A 23,385-nucleotide genomic window follows, 5' to 3' on the forward strand; every position below is an offset into this window, starting at 1 on the left:
AAAAGTAAAAAGGGCTAAGAGTGTATTTCAGAGGTAGTAAGCCTTTGGGTTCAATCTCCAGTTCCAAAATTTGTTAATTAAATAAGGCCACCAGCCCTTTCTACCAGGATGTAGACAAGCGACCAGTGAGATGAATACTGCTGAGAACTGGGGCCTCATCTTGGATATTTGTGATTTCAGATCTCCCCAGAATTTTCACCATGCCAAATTACAAACTGACTTATTTTAACACGAGGAGGAGAGCAGAAATTATTTGTTGCATATTTGCTTACTTGGATATAAAGTATGAAGATCACAGAATAGAACAAGTTGGATGGCATGAAATAAAAGCAACTCTCCCATTTGGCAAAATTCCCATTTTGGAAATTGATGGTCTTACCCTTCACCAGAGCCTGGCGATCGCGAGATACTTAACCAAAAACACAGATTTGGCAGGGAAAACAGAAATGGAACAATGTCAAGTTGATGCAATCGCAGACACATTGGATGATTTCATGTCCTGTTTTCCATGGGCAGAGAAACAACAAGACGTGAAAGATCAGGTGTTTCATGAGCTGCTCACATATGATGCACCTCACCTGCTGCAACATTTGGATGCATATTTAGGGGACAAAGAATGGCTTACTGGTAACTCTGTAACTTGGGCAGATTTTTCCTGGGATATTTGCAGCACCACACTTTTGGTTTTTAAACCTAACTTGTTGGATGTCCACCCCAGGCTGGTGACCTTAGGGAGGAAAGTTCAAGCCATTCCTGCCATCGCTGACTGGATACAAAGGAGGCCCCAAACCAAGCTCTAGCTGACACACGCCACCTTCAGGCTGCGCTATTCACTGCCATCTCTTAAGACTACATCAGCGATGAATGTAGTGACTTGTGGATTGAAGAGATAGCAGCATAGTTTGTTACATCAGCTGGTGGGATAATCCACACACTCCCTCTTCCTGGGCTTTCACTTTTGCTATATTCTCCTTCAGTATCTTTTCAGAATAACTTCACACCATTTATAACTGAAGAAAAATTGTTTCTAGCACATGTAAACTTTGTTTTGCACTGCTTCCAACATGTATGAATCTTTTATATATGTTTCTCAAGAAATAAATAAATAAATAAATAAATAAATAAATAAATAAATTTTTGGTGGTACTAGGGTTTCTGGAAACCCTTCTACCTCCAGGCTACATTCCAAGACCTATTTTTTATATTTTTATTTGGAAACAGGGTCTCTTAAGCCAGCGGCTGGCTTCAAACCTGCGCGATCCTCTTGTCTCCACCTCCCAAGCACGGGGATTACAAGTGTGCACCACCACACCCAGCTTAAATAAATAAATTTAAAAGTCAGGTATTCCCCAAGTATCACAAAGCTCAAGGCAGTTTTATTTAAGAACTTCATGTTTTATATATTGGAACTATTTTAGTTGTAGGAGTCTGGCCTGTATCTCAGTGTTACTTTGGTTTTCTTTTAGGTGGTTTATCCTAATAGCATGATAAGACAAAGCTAATGTGTTACTACAACTCCTTTCAGACATGGTTTTACAATAACAATAAAATGAGTAAAATAAAAAAGAAATAAATTGTGTGTCCCCAGGCCACATAAAGATCAGACCAATTGCAAAAGGATATTTAAAATTCACTCAGGAAAGGAACCATATGAGTGATTCTTAACACATAAAGAAAGCTGCCCATAAAGGGGAAATTTTTATTATTATTTAACCTGTTGGGGGTTTTTTGGTTTTTTGTGGGTTTTTTGGGTGGTACTGGGGGTGGAACCCAGAGGCCTTCTAACTCTGGGCTATACTCCCAGACCTATTTTATATTTTTATTTGGAAACAGGGTCTCACTAAGTTGCTGAGAGCCTCAGTAAGTTGAGGCTGGCTTCGAACCTGTGTGATCCTTCTGTCTCAGCCTCCCAAGCACAGGGATTACAAGCGTGCGCCACCACGCCCGGCAACCTGTTATTTTTTTAATAACCTCAAAATTCTATTTTTATTGGATTAATAGAACACCAGGCCTTAGGTCATGTTTGTAAGCAGAGTCTCAAATGGTAAGTCTTCCAAAAGTAATTTACTGATGTAGGGAAGAGGCGTGTGAGGGAAGCAGGTTGGGCAGGGTGGGGAGCTGAGACAGGAAGTGACCTCTCCAGAGGATTTTCAGTCTAGTCCCACAGGAAGTCCAGGAGCATGCATTTCAACACATAGCTGCTACCACCTTAAAACACAGGAGCCACTCCTCTGTCCCACTTACAGTCAGTCATTGGCTGTGAGCCAGGTGACAGTTATAAACCCTGAGCCAATTGCCTACATGTGCAGGAGCACCAAAGAAGATCTACTACAGTGTCCTAGCAACACCATAACACTGGCCTCATCACACACACTGTAATCTGGGCCAGGAAAATCCTCTTTGCCCAACTCCACAGTTCTCCTCTAACTGAAGTATTTTCCAACCTATGTCCCTAACTTGTTGTTCTTTGTGTGTATGATCTCACTACTCTTTTTTTCTACAACTATTTAATCCCATCATATTGTAACACATCTACAAACATTTTCTTTTATCCTGAGAACTCCCCAAAGAAAGAAATTGTGACATTCATTTTGCCATGCTTGGCAGAGTGTCTAACAGAGAGTTGGCATCCAATAAATGTTGCTAATCCAAAGGTTCCAAATATAAAAATCAAGGGTTAAATGATACTGCTGCACACATAGGTATTCAAAGATGATTGAGGCAACAAAAAGTGCCTGAAGTGCCTGAATGTGAATGGTAGTCAGACTCCATGACTTACCCTGTCTTGGCTCTTCCTCTGTCATTACATCCCTAACTCAATTATCTGTAAGGGCCATCAAGCATCTCCTCAAAGCGGTGGAGCAGCTGCTCTGTTTTCAAGATCAGATCTCTCATTGATAAAACAGCAAGTATTAAACATAATTGCTGCAGCTCCATATCCCATGCTCATTTCCCAGGGCTCTTCATCTAAAATTTTATGAGAAATTCAGGATACCAAGTTAGGCCTTGCTGCAAAATAAATCATCTCAAATTTCAATGACTTAAAAATCATTCATTCTCAAGAACACATGAGATACAGGTCAGCTGGCTTGGCTGTTTGGGCTGGGAGGCTTTTTTCAAGTTGCTGGTGTAGCTAGTCTCAGTGAAAACTAGATTCACTTTTCCCACCACTTGTGTTCTTCCTTGTTTACTTTATAAGCTGCCAGGTAACAACACTTCCAAGTGCAATGAGATCTACAAAGTAGTATAGTGTCCTGGATTTAAAAAAAAAAAAAGAGAGAAGACTTCCGGGAAGATGGCGACTGAGAAAAGTGGGGCTTAAGAGCCCCGCTAACAACCAATCTCTGTTACCACAAAATCAGTGCCTTTCATAGCCAGAAAACACCATCACCAGAGAAACCAAAAAATCACCAGGCTCCAGAGAGGAAGGGGACTCAGAACGGAGCTCAGAGCCACAGAGGAGATACGCCGGCCTCATGCCCAAGGACGCGGCAGCAGCATCTTACTGCCGGCGGCAGCGGCGAACTCACCGGACGGCTACAGTGAGCCGAGGTGAGCCGCTGCGGAACACCCAGGCAGGATTTTTCAGCGCAGAGAGCATCTAAAGCTCCTAGTGGCTGAGCTCAGCACACGCTGCAGGAACTCAGAGTGGAGCTCAAAACCAGAGAAGAAATACGCCAGCCTCACAGCCGAGGGCATAACAGCGGTGCCATATTGCCACTGGCGGCAGCAGCAGTGAATTCACCGAGTCCACTACAGCTCCATCTGCGTACTCAACAACAGTGAGTCCAATTGTGGGCCCAGGGGAGAAATCTCAGTACTGTACTCCCAGGGACTTGACCCAGTGGGGGAGTGGCAGTGGCAGAGATATCACACCATAGGAGAACGCACAACCTGGCACCCCCCATAGTCTAAAGCAGCCTCTATCGACTCCCTGGGTCTGAGACTCTGTGATACAACCCAGTAAAGGAGTAGTGGGGTCTGAGATACCACAGACTCAAGATCCAGAGCACCTTAAGTGAAGTCATAGTGACCCAAGAAAATAACCCAGAGAAGGCACAAACTTCCGAAATCATGGGAAACAGGAATAACAATGGAGCAATGAATGCCCACAACCCCACAACATCAGAATTCGATAAAACAGAAATTCAGAGATTTCTAGAAGATCAAGTTAGGAAAATAACTGGAGAAATAATAGAGCTGTTTTAAAAAGAATTCAGAGAGAGCCAAAAAGAGATAAAGGATGCAATTAATGAAGTAAAGGCCTCAATTCAAAGTACAAACAACTGATTAGACCACATGGAGAACAGAATCTCGCTCTTAGAAGATGATCATTCCAAAAATAAATGCATAGTTTCTAATTTAGAAAAAAATATCCGACAGCAGGATTCTGACATTGAAGAAATATGGGTCCATTTTAAGAGACCTAACCTAAGAATAATCGGAATAGAGGAGGGAAAAGAAGGTGAAACCAAAGGGATCAACAATCTCTTCAAGGAAGTAATAGCAGATAATTTTCCAAAAGTAGAGCAAGAGGTCGATACACAGGTCCAGGAAACTTATAGAACTCCCTTTAGACAGGATCGGAGAAGAGGATCCCCATGCCACATAATTGTCAAAATGACCAATGTGGAAGCCAAGCAGAGAATCTTAAAGGCAACAAAAACAAAGGACCAAGTGACATTCAGAGGCAAACCAATTAGAATCACTCCAGACTTCCCAAACCAAGTCATGAGAGCCAGAAGGGCTTGGAGTAACATATTCCAAACTCTGAAAGAAAACAACTTCCAGCCAAAAAATTTCCTACCCAGCAAAACTATCAAATTAGATGGGGAAATAAGAAGCTTCCATGACAAACAGAAACTGTAGGAATTTATGTCTTCAAAACCAGCACTAGAGAAAATACTCAAAGAGATTAACTACAAAGAAGAAATAGGTAACACACACCAGAACCAGAGAAACAAGAGTTTCCATCCAACAGACACCTAAGATTAGTTATCTGTGGAGATTCATTATTTATGCTAGTCTTTTACCTATCTCTAAATTGTATTGTTTGTTTTGATTGTTGTTAATTTTTAGGATTTCTAGTTGGAATATTAATATACCTTCAGATATAGCATTTGGAAATATTTCATCCAATTCTATCAGTAACTTTTAACTCTGTTTACATTGTCTTTGGATATACAATTTTTTTTTTTATTTTTTAGGGAGTTTGTATATTCTTCTGTTGCCTGGGCCATTGAAATCATAGCCAAGAAATCACTGCCAATTTCAATGTTGTGAGGTTTTATGACCCAGATTTTCTTCTAAAAGTTTATAATCTTAAGATTTATATTTAGGTCTTGTATCTATTTTGATTTAATATTTGTATATGGGATTAGGTAAGTGTTCAATTTTATTCTTTTTCATGTAATTATTATTTTTTCAACAATATTTAGTTAAAAAATTATTATTTCCACCACCAAATGTTTGTGGAAACCTTGTCAAAAATAACTTGACAATATAGGGAAGAATTTAGCTCTAGGCTTTTATTTAACTCCAATGGTTTATATATCTGCCTTTAGAACAGTACTACACTGTTTCAATTATTGTAGCTTTATATGGTTTGAAATCAGAAAATATATATCTTCTAGCTTTGTTCTTTTTCGAGATCATTTTGGGTATCTAGAGTCCATATTCCATATTAGGATAGATTTTTTTCTGAAAAATAAATATATAAATATATGATAGTTTCACCTAAAAAAAAGAAAAAAAATATTCTCTGGTAAGAAAGAAAGCAAAAAGAAATATTGAAATGTAATGTTTAAGTTATCAAAAGCTTGGTATCAGACAAATGAAACTGTTATGTGAGATTATCATTTTTAATTTAGGATAAATTGCTATAATACTAGATGTCAACCACTAAGCCAAGCATGGAAAGGAGAGAATGGGGTGGGGATCGGGTGGGGGCTGACTGGGCGATGTGTGCATGTATGTCTACAGAAGTTTGTATCCCACTATGATGTATGAATACAGTACACCAATAAAAATTTAAAAATTTTTTTAAATAAATATAAATAAATAAATAAATTTAAAACTGGAAAAAAAGATAGATAGTTTGAGGAGTGAGAAAATACATTTCCTGGTGTTTAAGATAAGGCCTGACAGATGCCCTTAGCAAGATGAAAAATAAAAAGTGGAATGACTAAGCATGAAAAAAATCCTAAATTACTTAAGATATGGATGGAGAACTGAAACAAAAGCCCAACCAGCAGTGGCTTGAACAAGATCAAAATTCATTTCTCAATTAAGAAAGAGTCTGGGTAAAACCATTCATGGATATGGTGGTGGCCTCTTGGAGCCAGGGATATTAGCTTTGTCATCTTTGCCATGTAGCTTCCTTTCCAGGGATGGAGATGGCTACACTAGAGTATCCACATTGCTAGAAGGCTACGTCTCTCCACCCAAAACTGGTAAGTGTGGCATGTCTGTTATCCTACATATAGGGGATCCTTTATCATAATGTTTCCCGTTGTCAATACTAAACCTCAAAATACAGAAGCTTCCTGCTTCATCCAGAAATCTGTTATACATATTCTTACTTATGGTATAACAATGTAGAAAAAAGGGGAATACTAAGGAGATGTATTTCACCTGGAATATAAATAGAGTCACAACATCTAAGTTCTATCTTTTTAAATTCTTGAACACTCTGAATGGCTACTTGCATCACATGTCCATCTCTTTACCAATTGACTGTAGTAGACAATTCAGCAGGTCAACAAAATAATCTTAAACATATATACAACTACTAACAGAATTTGAAAATATATTAAAAAATTAAAAAGGAACTAAAAATTCATAACCACAGTTGTGGCTTTGAATACTTTCTCATAGTCATTGACAGGATTTTTAAATAAGTAATCAGAGCCAGGCATGGTGGCGCACACTTGTAATCCCCGTGCTTGGGAGGCTGAGACAGGAGGATCACATGGGTTTGAAACCAGCCTCAGCTACTCAGTGAGGCTTCCAGCAACCTAGTGAGACCCTGTTTCCAAATAAAATATAAAAAGGTCTGGGAGTATAACCCAGAGGTATAAAGCCTCTGGGTTCCAACCCCAGTACCACTAAATAAATAAATAAATAAATAAATAAATAAATAAATAATCAGAAAGGTTATAGAATGTTTGAACACCATCATTTGAATACATTTATAAGACCGTACACTAAAAAACAGCAGGTATACATTATTTTCAAGTACACATGAGACAAATCATATGTGAAACCACAAAATAAATCTTATATTTAAAATTATTTAAATTTTGAGTATGCTTTTTGACCCTAAAGAAATGAAAAATCAATGACTAAAGATAACTAAAACTTTTTCAAGTGCTTGTAAACTAATTAATTTCTCAATAACTCATTGATCAAAGAGGAAATTATAAGAAAAATTGAAAAAGAAGAAAGATTTTTAAATGTATTACGTAAAATTCCTTCATAAGAAACTAGGAAAAAAGACGAGCACAGTAAACTCACAGTCGGTAGAAGAAAGGAAATAATAAAAATAGGAGCAGAAGCAAGGTATGGTGGCTCAAGTCTGTAATTTCAGTACTAGGGAGGCTGAGACAAGGGAGGATCAAAGGTTTGAAAGCAGCCTCAACAATTTAGCAAGGCCCTCAGCAATCTAAGGAAACACTGTTTCAAAATAAAATATAGGACTAGGAGTGTTGCTTGAAGGTGGAATGCCCCTGGGCTAAATCCCCAGTACCACAGAAATAAAAGAAACAGAAATCAGTAAGTAGAAGACAAACAGTAAACAAAGTATCAAAAACAAATTTGGACTTTGAAAACATTGCTAAATCATGCCAGGTGTGGTGGCACATAGTTGTAATTCCTGCATTCAGGAGGCAGAGACCAGAGGATCATGGTTCACAGACAGCTTCAACTACTTAGCGAGGCCCTTCGCAGCTCAGTGAGATCCTGTTTCAAAAATAAAAAAATATAATTTAAAATAAATAAATAAATGAATAATTTTCAGGGGTATAGCTCAGAAGTACAATGTTCCTGAGTACCATCCCTGGTATTGCAAAAATAACACAACAACAACAACAACAACAACAATAACAACATAATAATAATAATAATAATAATAATAATAATAATAATAATAATAATAAATAGACTAAAAAATAGGGCTGAAGGTGTAGCTCAGAGTTATGATGCCCCTGGGTTCCATCCCCGGTACCACACACACAAAAAAAATTTTTTAATAAAAAATATTGCTAAATCCCTAACATGACTTATTTTAAAAAAAAGAAAAAACATAAATAACATAATAGATAAACTAAATATAAGAAAAGAGGACAAATACCATAGCAGAGTATACTGATTGAAAGTCTCTCAGTAAAGGCTTTTTTTATCCACTGCTTCCTAATAAACAATTGGTTGGTGGTGATGCTCTAGGGAATTTAAGGGCCTCATATTTCCCAATGGTCACATGAAACACTGCAGTTTTAGTTTAAAAAACGTCATATTAATAAAAATATATGGAAAACGTTTTATTTTCATTTTTTGACAGATACAAGTAAATATAGGGTTTATAAATTATCCTAACATTTAATTTAGATTCCTATCCTACCTTACTATACTTGAATTTTTTTTTTTTTTTTTGTGGGCCTAGGGATGGAACCCAGGGGCATTTGACCTCCAAGCTACACCCCCCGTCCTATTTTTTATTCTTTTATTTTGAAACAGGGTCTCACTGAGTTGCAGAGGGCCTCCCTCACTAAGTAGCTGAGGCTGTCTGCGAACCACGATCCTCCAGTCTCAGCCTCCCGAATGCTGGGATTATAAGCGTGCACCACCACGCCCGGCTTGAAATTTTCTAATTCACTCAGAGATAAAGAAATAAACTCAGTGTCTAGGTTTTCAGAGGCTTAACTTGTGACAACCTAACACTATTTTTTGAATCGAAATTCCTATCACATGTAATTTTATCAGCAGCAAATGGTATAAAAGTCACAAAATTTTAAAAAGAAATTTCTTCTGCCCCTCCTGTATGAGAATCATGCTTGAAGAGCCAAATGGCTATTTTCTTGCAGTCAGGTAGAAAATCACATGAAACCACTTCATCCCACTTTTGAGTGCCCTCATAATAAGGGAATAGTTTCTATGTAACTTCTATAAATGTGTATGAAGCTCAAATCTTCAACATTTTCTTTGATAGAGAAAAAGAACAATAAGTTTCTCTTTTAATATAGCCAGTAGTTGACAGTAAATATTTATGCTGCTATTGAACTTTTCCATTTAGCTAATCAAGGTCTTTTATTATGATTGCTGAGTTTTCCCCCTTCCAATACTTCCAATTTGTTTCCTCTTATTCAAGCAGAGAATTGGATTCAAGCAGGATGACAAGAGGCAGAAAATAGAAAAAAACCTAATTTATTTCATCTGGCTTCTAAACAACTTAGCCTCACAAAAGTCAGAGGCTTTGGGTTGTGTTGTAATAAGAACAAAGGCCATCCAATCATTTGCAAATCTTAATCTCAAAAGTCTATGAATATGTAACTTTTTGTGGCAAAGGGATTTTTGTTTGTTTGGATTTTTTAGAATTTTATTGGTTCAATATACTTATGCATCATAGTTAGACTCAAAGTGATACATTCATCTATGCACTTAATTATTGGGGTATTTCCCTTCACACCACATCCAGCTAACCCCCTCCTCCTTCCCCATACATGCCAGTAAGGTCCGGAGTGATATTATTTCATCTGTTTCCTTCCTCAAGCCTCCTATTTACCCTCCCATGATCCCTCTCCCAATCTCAAGAGAGATTTTTCAAATGTGATTGCATTGAGGATTTTGAGAGGACTGATTATCCTGTATTGCCTGCATGGGCCAAATGTAATTACAAGGTCCTTATCAGTTACAGAGAGAGGAAGGAGACTTACGAGTCAGAGAAGATATAAGGAGAAAGGCAGTATGCTCTATAGCATGAGAGAGCACACACACACACTCAATTTCTTAAAATATAAACTAATTTATGAAATAAAATCATAATTTAAATGAATAATGAAATTACTTTCCAAAGATAGACCCTGAATTAATCTTAGAACATAGACTACCAATTTGGCTTAGAGCAAGACACAGCCATGCTTCAGATGATAAATCATTTTCCAATTCTAGTAACATCAAGATATCTCTAGGTTTTCCCAGAATTCTCTGTATCACTAGCTATGAAAAACACAAGTGAATGTTCTAATAGATGTTTCATTCACTCAGGCTGCTATAACTATCTTAGACCAGGTTTAGTAAACAGCCAGATCTACTGCTCACAATTCTGGAGGCTGAGAAGTTCAAGACCAAAGTGGCAGAAAATTTGGTGTCTGTTGAGGGCCTATTCCTCATAGGGAATGCCTTCTTTCTCACCCTCATGTGGCAGAAGGGGTAAAGGGCTAACCAGTATGCTTAACCTCTTTACTAAGGTTTTTGATCTCTTTCAAGAAGGTAGAATCTTTGTGACCTAATCACTTACCAAGGGACAAATCTCTTGGGGATTAAGTTTAGCAGATGAGTTATAGAAGTACACAAACATTCCATGCATAACAATCATCATCTGGTAATGAGTGTAATAGTATTCCATATATGTTGACCTATTTAACGTATTAGTTACTGAACAGGAAATATGAAAGGTCCAGTTAAAATCTTACCAGTTTTGCTAAACAAGTAAATTTAAATATTTTATGTACTGCCTGGTATGCATCAAAGAAAAATATAATAAGCATTTGCCTCTATTCCTTATGAAGATATTATCGCTTAAATAAATATTACCCAAGTTTTCCAGCCTTGACCAGCTTATGAGTGTGATTAAAATGAAACTAAAAGCAGAAATTTAGCTGGGTGTGGTGGCGCATGCTTGTAATCTCCGCACTTGGGAGGTGGAGACAGGAGGATCGCGCAGGTTCAAAATCAGCCGCGCTGGCTTAAGAGACCCTGTTTCCAAATAAAAAAGTATAAAAATAGGTCTGGGAGCATAGCCCGGAGGTAGAAGGGCTTCCAGGAACCCCAGTACCACCAAAAAAAAAAAAAAAAAAGCAGCAATTTAGCCAAGCATGGTGGCACACGCTGGTAATCCCTGCACTTGGGAGGCTGAGACAGGAGAATCACACAGGTTCAAAGCCAGCCTCAGCTACTTAGTGAGGCTCTGAGCAACTTAGTGAAACCCTGTTTCCAAATAAAATATAAAATAGATCTGCGAGTATAGACCAGAGGTAGAAAGCCCCTGGGTTCCACCCACAGTACCACCAAAAAAAAAAAAAAAAAAAAAAAAGCAGCAATTTAGATTTTATTTTATTTGCTGATTTATTCCAACTCCAGTATGTGAAAACTTAGTCCTCCCTCATTGTCTTTAAATCCTCAAAGAATCAAAAAAATGTTCTGGGAATACATTCTAAAATTATATTCTGAGACTTCCGGGAAGATGGTGACTGATAAAAGCAGGTTTTACAAGTCCTGGTAACACTCAATCTCTATTGCCACAAAATCAGCACTTTTCATAGCCAGAAAACACTATCAGTAGAGAAATAAAAAATGTAAACACAAAGGACAGAGAAAAAGAAGACTAAAAGAACAACCAGAGACCAAAAAAAAAAAAAAAAAACCAGCCCTCATTGCAGAGGCGGATGTCATACCGGCGCCATCTTGCCTAACAGCAACAGGCTCCAGAGAGGAAAGGTAAACAAGGAGCTGAAGTGAGCACCTGCAGATCATTTGTGTGTAATTCAGGAGATCTTTCAGCACAAAGAACGACTAAAACTCCCAGTGGACAAGCTCATCACACCCTCCAGGGACTCAGAACAGAGCTCAAAACCAGAAAAGAATAAACCAGCCTCACGGCTGAGGGCATGGCAGCATCGCCATATTGCCAGCAGCAGTGGCGATTTCACCACACCCAGGATAGCTCCAGATCAGCACGCACAAAAACTGTAAGTGAAATTGCAGCCCCTAAGGAGAAATCCCAGCACTGCACTCCCAGGGACTTGCGCAGCTTTGATAATCTCCCTGGGTCTGAGATTTTGCAGTCCAACCCAGTAAAGGAGTAGCTGTTGCAGAGATACCACACCCTAATCGCAGCTTCCCGTGGGTAAACGCCCAGCCCGGCACCCCACATGGTCTCACACAGCCCAGTTAACTCCCTGAGTTCGAGACTTTGCGATACAACCCAGTAAAGGAGTAGTGGCGGCTGAGATTACCACAAACTTGAGATCCAGAGCACCCTAAGTGAAGTCTTGGTGACCCAGGGAAAGACCCAGAGGATGCACAAACTTCTGAAATCATGGGAAAGAGGAACAACAGAGCAATGAATGCCCACAACCCCATAATATCAGAACCTGATAACACAGAAATTCAGAGATCTCCAGAAGATCAGATCAGGAATATAACTGTAGAAATAATACAGGACATTCAAAAAGAATATAGAGAGAGTCTAAGAGAAAGGATACAATCATTGAAGTAAAGGCATCAATTCAAACTAAAAACAACTGATTAGACCACATGGGAAATAGAATCTTGCTCCTAGAAGATGAACACTCCAAAAACAAGCGCATAATTTATAACTTAGAAAAGAAATCCTACAGTAGGAATCTGACATTGAAGAAATATGGGCCCATTTTAAGAGAGCTAACCTAAGAATAATCGGAATAGAGGAGGGAAAAGAAGGTGAAACCAAAGGAATCAATAATCTCTTCAAAGAAATAACAGCAGAAAATTTCCAAACAGAGCAAGAGATCAATACACAGGTCCAGGAAACTTATAGAACTCCCTTTAGACAGGATCAGAGAAGAGGATCCCCACGACACATAATTGTCCAAATGACCAATGAAGAATAGAAGCCAAAGAGAGAATCTTAAAGGCAACAAAAACAAAAGGCCAAGTGACATTCAGAGGCAAACCAATTAGAATCACTCCAGACTTCCCAAACCAGGTCATGAAAGCCAGAAGGGCTTGGAGTAATATATTCCAAACTCTGAAAGAAAACAACTTCCAGCCAAAAATTTCCTACCCAGCAAAACTATCTACCAAATTAGATGGAGAAATAAGAAGCTTTCATGACAAACAGAACCTGAAGGAATGTATGTCTTCAAAACCTGCTCTAGAAAAAATACTCAAAGAGATTAACTACAAAGAAGAAATAGGTAATACACACCAAAACCAAAGAAACAAGATTTTCCATACAGCAGACAACTAAGCAAAGAAGAATAAACAGTATTTCAAACAGAAATAAATCTTAACATGTTAGAAATTAAGAGTTATCTCTCAATAATCACACTGAATGTAAATGGCCTCAATTCCCCAATAAAAAGACATAAAGTGGCAAAATGGATTAAAAACCAGAATCCATTCATCTTCTGCTTATTAGAAACACACTTTACAAGTAAATATAGTAACAAACTTAAGGTAAATGGCTAGAGCAAGGTAATTCATGTTAAGTAGCCATCTTAACAAATGTAAAATAATACTTCACTATAGTTTATATTTCTATTTCCTTAAAGACTAGTTATGATAATGATAAGTGATATTCATGTGTTTATTGGTCATATAAAAATCTTTGGAGATTCATTATCTATTTTAGTCTGTTACCTATTTCTAAATTGTATTGTTTGCTTTTATTGTTGCTAATTTTTAGGATTTCTATTTGGAATATTAATATACCTTTAGATATAGCATTTGGAAATATTTTATCCCATTCTATCAGTAAATTTTAATTCTATTTACATTGTCTTTGGATGTACAATTTTTTATTTTTTATGAAGTTTGTTTATTCTTTTGTTGCCTGTGCCTTTGAAATCGTATCAAAGAAATTACTGCCAATTTCAATGTGAAGTTTTATGACCCAGGTTTTCTTCTAAAAGTTTATAGTCTGAGATTCACATTTAGGTCTTTTATCTATTTTGAGTTAATATTTGTATATGGTGTTAGATAAGGGTTCAATTTTATTTCTTTTCATGTAATTATCATTTTTCAATAACATTTAGTGAAAAGATTATTATTTCCTTCACCAAATGTTCTTGGAAACGTTGTCAAAATTAACTTGACCATATGTGGAAGAATTTATTTCTAGGCTTTTTATTTTACTTCACTGGTTTATATATCTGGCTTTATAGCAGCGCTACACTATTTTGATTATTGTAGCTTTAAGAGGTTTGAAATCAGAAAATGTACATCTTCTAGCTGTGTTCTTTTTCGAGATTGTTTTGGGTATTTAGAGTTCATATTTCATGTTAGGATATATTTTTTTCTGAAAAAAATAAATAAATATATGATAGTTTCACCTTAAAAAAAGAAAATATATCCTCTGGTAAGAAAGAAAACAGGGAAGAAATATTGAAATGTTATCTCTAAGTGATCAAAAGTTTTATATCAGACAAATAAATCTGTTATGTGAGATTAGCATTGTTAATTTTGGATAAATTGCTATAATATTAAAAAATGAAACAAGTTTCAGAAAAAATAAATAAAATAAAAAAATAAAATTCTATTCTGCCCCCACATGTTGTCTTCTACCTCAATGCTATTAGCTGGCCCTGTCTATGATGTGAGGGGACATTGCTCATGACTCTTCATCTATACATGTCAGAGGCCAGAGGTGGACATGCAAACTTGCTAGCTGATCTTGATTTAAATTCTTAAAAACCAATGCTTAACATCACACACTGGCCCCAGGAATAAGTCATATTTGAATATCCTCTCTTCCTCTATGCAACAAAATTATGTTCAGTAATAATCATGACCATGGATGAATATATTTTATGGATGAACTAAAATTTTCTTTCTTAAACAAAGCCATGGCAACTTGCAATTTGAACTGTGTTCCACTGTGGTAAGTTTTAAACACTACTAAAATCTCCAAGTGAATCTCCAGAGAATGACAGAATGGAAATAACTAGAGTTTTGTTATCTTTGCAATCACTAGGCAATAAATGTTTATTCCCAATGTACTGTTTAACACAGGAATTCTATACAGTTGCAAACCTCTCTAAAGTAAGCTTGGATGATTCTGAACCAGTTTTAATTACTAAAGAAACCAGTAAAGCTTATTCTGCATGTATGTGACTCAGAGAGCAATTTTTAAATAGAAATTCTCCCAAAACACTTCATATAAAATATAATACCTATTAAAGATTAGGCACATTAAGAAATTCAACACATTTTCATGTACTGAAATGAACATAAATATATAAAGTTTTATTAAAACTTATAATTAATCAGAGCAATAATTTAGAACACAGTGGAGTTTATTTAAAGAATATTATTCTATCACTGACATTGTTTAGAATAACTATACATGGTGATAATAAAATACAGCCCAATTTTAACTTATATTATCACCATTTTTAAATTTTCTACTGAATATTTTTACTATTTTCTGCACCTTGAATGAACAGGTTTCATTATTCTAACCTAGTTCACAGATGACAACTAAATTTGAGTGAGATCTCACTATCTCAAAATAACTATTTTATACCTTTCCTCACTTCCCAAACCCTCATTACTCCTACTTGTTAACTTTTAGCAAATTGTGGTACATTGTAATTCCCTGGGAAAACAGAGCAATCAAGAAAACTCCCTTCACTTTCCTACTATAAAGCCTGCACTGTAGCCATAGTCTCTAACTTTATTCTTCCTGAAATAAATCTGAAATAAATGAATCATTCATATATATATATATATATATATATATATATATATATATATATATATATATTCTTCGACTCTTACTCAGAGCTTTTGCTCTTATAACTATCCCTATCTCTTTTCCTCCTAATATTTTTCCATCAGTAAATAATACATCATATGATATTAAAGAAAAATCAATAATTCTTAACCTCATATCCCTTTCCACCACCACCTTATTTGCTTTCTTCGATGTAAAATACTTGTCTATACTGACTACCACATTTTCTTCCTACATGAATTCACTCCAACCAAAGCTTATCCCCATCCCCAGTGCATCATTCCTGCCAAGATAATCAACACCTTCCATGTTATCACACCCAAGAGTCAGTTTTCTCTCTTGAACTAAACAGCATTTGACATTCATCTTCCAGGCTTAGAGCTTTACAGCCTCTAAATGTTGGAGAGCCTGATTCTTTCAGAGTTCCCTCATGGTGCCTCTTTAGTGATGTACCAGGCTGTACACCATCCTTTTTTGTGGAGGAGAGGGGGACTGGGGATTGAACCTAGGAGTGTTCTACCTCCAAGCCACACCCCAGCCCTCTTTATTTCTTATTTTGAAACAGGGTCTTGCTAGATTTTTAAGAGTCTTACTAAGTTGTTGAGGCTGGTCTTGAACCTACGATCTTCTTATCTCCCAAGTACTGGGATTACAGATATATACCTCCACACCTGGTTTGTGCACCATTAATGGTATGGCACCCATACTATTTAAAATAGGGTTTCTAGTCCTATTTTATTTTTTATTTTGAAACAATGTCTCACTAAGTTACCATGTGTTGGCCTCGAACCTGTGATCCTCCTGTCTCAGCATCCCAAGTACTTAGGCTACAGGTGTGCGCAAGAGCAACTGGCTCTCTTTAATGGTTTTTATGTAGAAGAAATAAAAATGGGTAGAAAATGAGACAAAGGAAAACACAAATCATCACTGTATCCACATCTTCCATCAAAATAAAAATTAAAATTAGATATTATTTCCACAAATATTTATCCTGACCTTTTGCCTCTGTTTGGGGATTCTAATTTCTCACATACTGGGATAAAGTTCTTCTTCAGCTCAGCATAAAAAGCTAGTCATTTTTCTCTCTGTGTTTCATAGTGGGTAATTCTTATTACAGTGTCTTCAAGTTTACTAATCTTTTCTCTTTCACTGTCCTGATATTAATCCAATATACCTTAGACCTTGTATTTTACATCTCTAGCAATTTTAGTGGGGCTTCTTTTTTATATTTTTATTTACTTAACATATTTCTTTCTTATACATTCTTGAACATCTGGTATAGAATTGTAATTAGTCTTTTAAAATATTTTATTGGTGCATTGTAGTCATATATCATAATGGGGTACAAAATGGTAGAGACATACATGCACACATCACCCAGTTAGCCCTTACCCAGTTCCCACCCCATTATCTCCCCCTCCCTCCTTCTCATGTTTGTCTTAGTGATTGACATTGATATGTTTGTTAAAGTACATCATGTGTATTAGAGAATTTCCCTCTTCCCCTCTCCCATACCCTCAGTTAATTTGCCTTATTTGCTTATCTATAGTATCTCCTTATTCATCTAGAGTTCCTCCTATGACCCATTTTCTCCCTGGTTTCTGCATATTAGGGAGAGCATCTGATTTCTTATTTTTTGTGACTGATTAATCTCACTTAGCATAATGTCCTCCAGTTCCATCCATTTCCCTGTAAATGATGTAATTATGTTTTTCTTTATGGCTGAGTAAAATTCCATTGTGTACATATCCAACAATTTTGTAATCCATTCATCTGTTGATGGACACCTTGGCTGGTTTAATAGTTTGGCAATGGTGAATTGTGCAGTTATGAACATAGGTATGTATGCATTAGTTTGGTAGTTTGGTTTCCATTATTTTGAATAGATACCCAGAAGTGGTATTTCTGGATCACATGATAAGTTCTTTAGCATTCTTCTGAGGATCCTCCATATAGTTTTCCAAAGTGATTGCACTAATCTGCAATCCCACCAACAATGTATTAGAGTTTCCACTTCTACACATCCTTGCCAGCATTTGTGGTTGTTTGTGTTTTGAGTAATTGCCATTCTAGTTGGAGTTAATGTCCTTGAATTTACCATTTTTATCACCTGTATCATTTCTGTTTCAAATGATTAATTTTTCTCTGCATTATGAGTAGTATTTTTCTCTCTTACAAGCCAGATACTGTGAGTTTTACCTTGTTGGGTGCTAGATATTTCTGTATTATCTAAATACTTGCTCTTTATTCTATAGCATAGTTAACTTGATTTAAAAGTTCTATCTATCCCTTTGAAGGTTGTTTTTCAGGCTTTGGGAGTCAAAAACAGTGTAGCCTTTGTTACAGTACCAATTTTGCCCCACTAAAGACATTACTCTTGTATTTTCCACTCTGGGTATTGAGACATGAAATATTACTAAGGGTGTCTTTAACCACCAAGGATAGTTAAGCATCTCCTCTCCAGTTCTTTTCCAGTGATGAATAATTTCTTCACACAAGCATGATAAAGCACTCCACTGAACATTTAAGGTAAATCACTGACAGGTCACTAGAACTGTATTTCTGTGCAACTCTCTCTTCCCCAATACTATCATGTTCTGAAGCCCAGCATCCTGGACACCTTTCAAATCCTCAACTGTTTTCTCAGCTCAGAGATCTCTCCATGTTCTGAATAGGTTTCTGCTTTGTATTTTGTAGTCTGTAAAGGGTCAGTAAGCTGAAGATTAAAAAATTTCCTTCATTTGTTTCTCTAAGAGATTAATTGGTCTTTTGTTATCATTTTCCAAAGTAAAAATTGTTTTATATGTTTTGTTCATATTTTAAATTAATGTAGGCAGGAAAGTAAATCTCTGCTCATGACTGAAAGCTGAAAGTGAAATTAATGGTATTTTACCCCAAGACATGCATTTTGATGTTGTTGTTTTTTTTGGAATTTTTTTTTTACATTCTTTATTGGTGTGTTGTAGTCATACATCTTTTTTTTTTCTTTTAACAATTTTTTATTGAACATAAATAGTATACATTTAAACTATATTTGGTGCCCTCCCCCCATTTTCCCTTCCCCCTTCCCACCAAAGGTTGTCCAGGTTAACCATGTCTTATTCATAATTTTACACATGTTCAGATGTAGACCCTCATTAATCAAGATCAGCCTTCCTCCTCTCCTATCTTTCCATTCAAACTTTGCTGGTATTTCCCCTCCATTATCTGGAGTCCCACTGGTATCCTTTGTGTTCCCTAGTTTGGGCATATTAGAGGAAACATATGTACCTTCTCCTTCTGTGCTTGGCTGATCTCACTTAAAATAATGCTCTTCAGGGCTTTCCATCTTCTTGCAAATGATATAATTTTGTTCTTCTTTATGGCTGAAGAGAATTCCATTGTGTGTATTTCCCACAGTTTTGCTATCCATTCATCTTTTGATGGTGATCTGGGTTGGTTCCATATTTTGGCTATTACAAATTTTGCTGCTATGAACATAGGTATGCATATGTTGCTGTATTTCTCTGAATTCAACCCCTTTGGAAAGATACCCAGGAGTGGTATAGCTGGATCATATGGTGGATCTATTCCCACCTTTCTTAGGAATCTCCACACAGATCTCCATAGTGGTTGAACTAGTTTGCATTCCCACCAACAGTGTAAAAGAGTTCCTCTTTCCCCACACAGAGGTTGTTTTTTGAGGGGGAAGGGATGTGGATGGGGAAGAGGACTAATTTTCCTTCAAGATCTTAGAAGATACAGTAGTCCTAAAAGAAGATGGAGCCTCTGCTATGAGCCACAGTCATCAGCATTTGTATACTGCAGCACAGGCTGAATTTAATATGGTTTCATTAAACACTTTATTACATTTGTATCTCAAAGTCTTAATTTTAATTTAATTAAGAAAAACATTTTGTGGTAGGAATTTAAGTGTTTTCACTCACAATGCTTGTCAAACAAAAAGTATTATCTATGATACAAATAAAATATTTAAATAATACAGAAATATATTACAAATTTTTAAATAAGCAGTTCTTTTAGCTCAATTACTTACCAATAATGCAGAATTATATAATGATCCCTTGAAACTGGTGGCCATATGATTTTTGATCAAGAATTTTATATTTTCTTACTTTCAAAAATATCATTGGTTTTTACTTTAAAATATCTAGACACACAAGTTATATAAATAATTACATGATATTTATTTCCTATTCAGCTTTTAACAAGTTTCAATAACATAACTCTAAAAAAGAAAGAACTTTGTACAATAAGCTTTGGGTAGCTGAATTATGGGAAATATAAATTTATCAACTCATAAGAATTTGTTTTTGAAGATGGATTTTATGAGCTTATAAAAATGTGCTGCTTCGCCAGGCGTGATGGCGCACGCTTGTAATCCCCGCGCTTGGGAGGTGGAGACAGGAGGATCGTGCTGGTTCAAAGCCAGCCACAATGGCTTAAGAGACCCTGTTTCCAAAATAAAAAAGTATAAGAAGTAAGTCTGGGAGTGTAGCCCGGAGGTAGAAGGGTTTCCAAGAACCCCAGTACCACAAAAAAAAAAAACACTACTTCTCAAAACAGCTACCCAAGTGACCTCAAATTTCTTATTTAAAAAGGACAGGGGTATAAATAAGTAAGTAGAAAATGAAACTAATGCTTTTCTTGGTGTTTATATATGTATCTTAGAGTTTGTTTACTTTTTAATACTTTTATTAATATTCAGTAAATGTATGTTCCTGAAAAATTGAGGTCTGGTACACAAGGATCCTAAAAGCCAAATGTGAAGTGAGTAGGTCATTGCCTGACAGTCCTAAGCTCTCTTACAGACTAAACTTTTCAACAAGCATTCTGATTTTTAAAAGCAGGAAGGTAATGGGTCATTGAGCAGGCGGCAATCACATTCTGCAAGACACACAGAACAGACATATTGAGTGTACGTCAGAGTTTGCTTTGAAAACTCTGGCACATCACTCACCCTGGTTTCTCTTCATGGTGTATGTAATTAAATCCCTTCCCCTTCACACTCTGACATCCAAAACCATAAATATTACATTATGTGATCATGTGTCTTTATGTATTTCAAACAGCCAAGTGTGTCTTCTTTACTTGGACACTATCCTGTCTGACTTTTTAACTGCCCTGTGAGATGAATTCAATTTAGCAATTTTTTTGGCATGCCTAATTCTATACTGAGTGCTTGAAAGAAATTAATATGATATGCTATATTTCCTAGCAAGATAATAATAGCAAACTTGTCTTGAGTATACAGAGTGCCACACTGTCAAGGACTTCCCTTACATTAACTTATTTCATTCCCACAAACCACCTTTGTCTTAAAAATAAGAAAATTAAGGCAGTAAAAACATAAGCAATGGACTGAAGGTATATATAGCTGGTGGAAGGTATGATTGAGCCTTAAGTCTACATTGACTCCTAACTGCCAAGCATGAGCCCAATACAAGTAGACTAATACATACAAATAACGATACTACAGAGATATTTATATATCCAGAGAACAGTAAAGGAAAGTACACACCAAGGACCATGTGGTTCATTTCATCTGAAAAACATTGAAAATAGGATTGTCAGAGCAATAGCATTTAATCTGAATACAATAAAGAGTGAGAGAGTCAACAAAGCTAAAAGCAAAAAACATTCCCAGCCAGAGAACCATCTTCTAGCCATCACCACACTTGGTGTGGATGCTTTTTGGGCCCCACCATGCTAAGAATCACACTTGGGATAATTCAGAGCAATGTATTTTCCTTGACAGACAATTAAACCACAGGTTAGAAACTCTAAAAATGTACATTTTAATACACCTTCAAAGTGATTCAAATTAAATAATTTTAGGACTATGCTGAACAAACAAATATAACTCATTTTCAGCCCCAGCATCCATTTTCACACTTTCTCTTATCTGTAAGCTCAATCCTCTCACACCATGAAGGAGATTCTAAAATCAAATCCAAACTCCAGCAGCAGCAGGTAGAACTTAAGGAGTTTCAGCTGAAAAGTCAGAGTTCAGTATTCATCATCTTCAATTATGGCTCAGCCCTGATCTTGCACTTTTTTGTGTGTGTGTGGTGGTGGTGGTACTGGGGTTCCTGGAAGCCCTTCTGCCTCAGGGCTACACTCCCATGAGCTACACTCCCAGACCTATTTTTTTTACTTTTTATGTGGAAACAGGGTCTCTTAAGCCAGCAAGGCTGGCTCCGAACCAGCGCGATCCTCCTGAATCCGCCTCCCAAGTGCGGGGATTACAAGCGTGCGCCACCACGCCCGGCTGATGATCTTGCACTTTAAAATCAGGTAACTAAGCCGGGTGTGGTGGCACATGCTTGTAATCCCCGCACTTGGGAGGCTGAGACAGGAGGACTGCACAGGTTCGAAGCCAGCCTCAGCTACTTACTGAGGCTCTCAGAAACTTAGTGAGACCCTGTTTCCAAATAAAATATTTTTTAAAAAAGGTCTGGGAGTATAGCCCAGAGGTAGAAAGCCCCTGGGTTCCACCCCCAGTACCACAAAAATAAATAAATAAATAAATAATAAAATAAATAAAGTCAGGTAACTAGAGTTCCCTGTTCCCTTTTCTGTCTCTACAACTGCCGATAATAAATACTGCAAAGAGGCACTTTGTTCTGAAGTTCTCCATATTAAGTGAATTGGAATCCTTGATTCATTAAAAATCCCTGAACAACATCTTCTTGTATATGATATTCCTTCCAAGGCCCTATCCATGACAGGAGTTCTGATACTGACCCAAGGATTAAAAGTCCTACAGCAAGATGACTTCTTGGCACCAATATCTCTCTGCCTGTATCTTCAAGTGTCATATAATTCCAGATTGCAAGCTGTGCTCTGCCTGCCAGCTTAGATGCCATCACAGCCTCATTCATTCTATACCACCTGATAGAAATTATAAAGGAAACAGCCAGACTCAACTGTATATTTATCCAAAAAGAGAGGGGGGGGCGGTCTTAACGACTTCTTTCAATGCCCTTAGAATTTTCAGAAAAATCAGGAAACAAAATTAAATAGTAGCTGTTGAGGAGGAAGACTTTACAGAGCTTGTTTGGGGAGAGCTATTGACATGCTGCACGTCCACTGATGCCGATCAGAGAAGCAATGAGTCTGTCTACCCTAGACCTAGAGGAGATAATGAAAGAAGCTACTGGGAGTTTAATATGTGGATGTCTGGTGGGATGGAGTCTGAAATTCCCAAGGAAAATACAGTGGGTATCATGAACCAATGGCTCAAAAGCTGGATTCAAGAGAATTACTCTTGTAGCACTTGGCCTAATCTTTGTGAATTGCTTAAGTCAAAAGATAAATGAGATAAGGACTTTCAGAGGGAGTAAACAGTCTCATGTGGGCTATCTGTGCATCTTGCTTCTTTTGAGGAGCAAGGCGCGCTTCAGCTGAGTGGTTGCTTGGGTAGAGTGACTTCCATTCACTACAGCGATGTGCCTGCCCTGGCGAAGCTGAGGCTCATCTCCACAGATAAACCAAAACTGATCCAGGAACCTCGGGGGAAGAAGCCCAGAAACCCTGAACTGCAGGGGGGAAAAAGAAAGGTTGAGTATCGGATCTGCTGCAGCCACAGCAGGGCCGCTGGTGCCAGCGCAGGCTATTGGCCCAAACCGTAGTACTGGGACTTACACCAACATGGCAACAAAATCAAAGAG

At 37.0% G+C, this 23,385-nt stretch overlaps 1 protein-coding gene across 1 annotated transcript; it reads left to right on the forward strand.

The window, feature by feature from the left end:
• Positions 1 to 200: 200 nt before the first annotated feature.
• LOC308263950 (hematopoietic prostaglandin D synthase-like) lies at positions 201 to 800 on the forward strand (the record flags this gene model as incomplete). The annotated part of the gene is made up of 1 exon (XM_080697108.1): positions 201 to 800. The coding sequence occupies one exon, from the start codon at positions 201 to 203 to the stop codon at positions 798 to 800; it is 600 nt and encodes a 199-aa protein (XP_080553234.1).
• Positions 801 to 23,385: the final 22,585 nt, after the last annotated feature.

This window comes from Muscardinus avellanarius (genome assembly GCF_963383645.1).
Source record: "Muscardinus avellanarius genome assembly, chromosome: 6".
In the NCBI taxonomy this organism is placed as follows: domain Eukaryota; kingdom Metazoa; phylum Chordata; class Mammalia; order Rodentia; family Gliridae; genus Muscardinus; species Muscardinus avellanarius.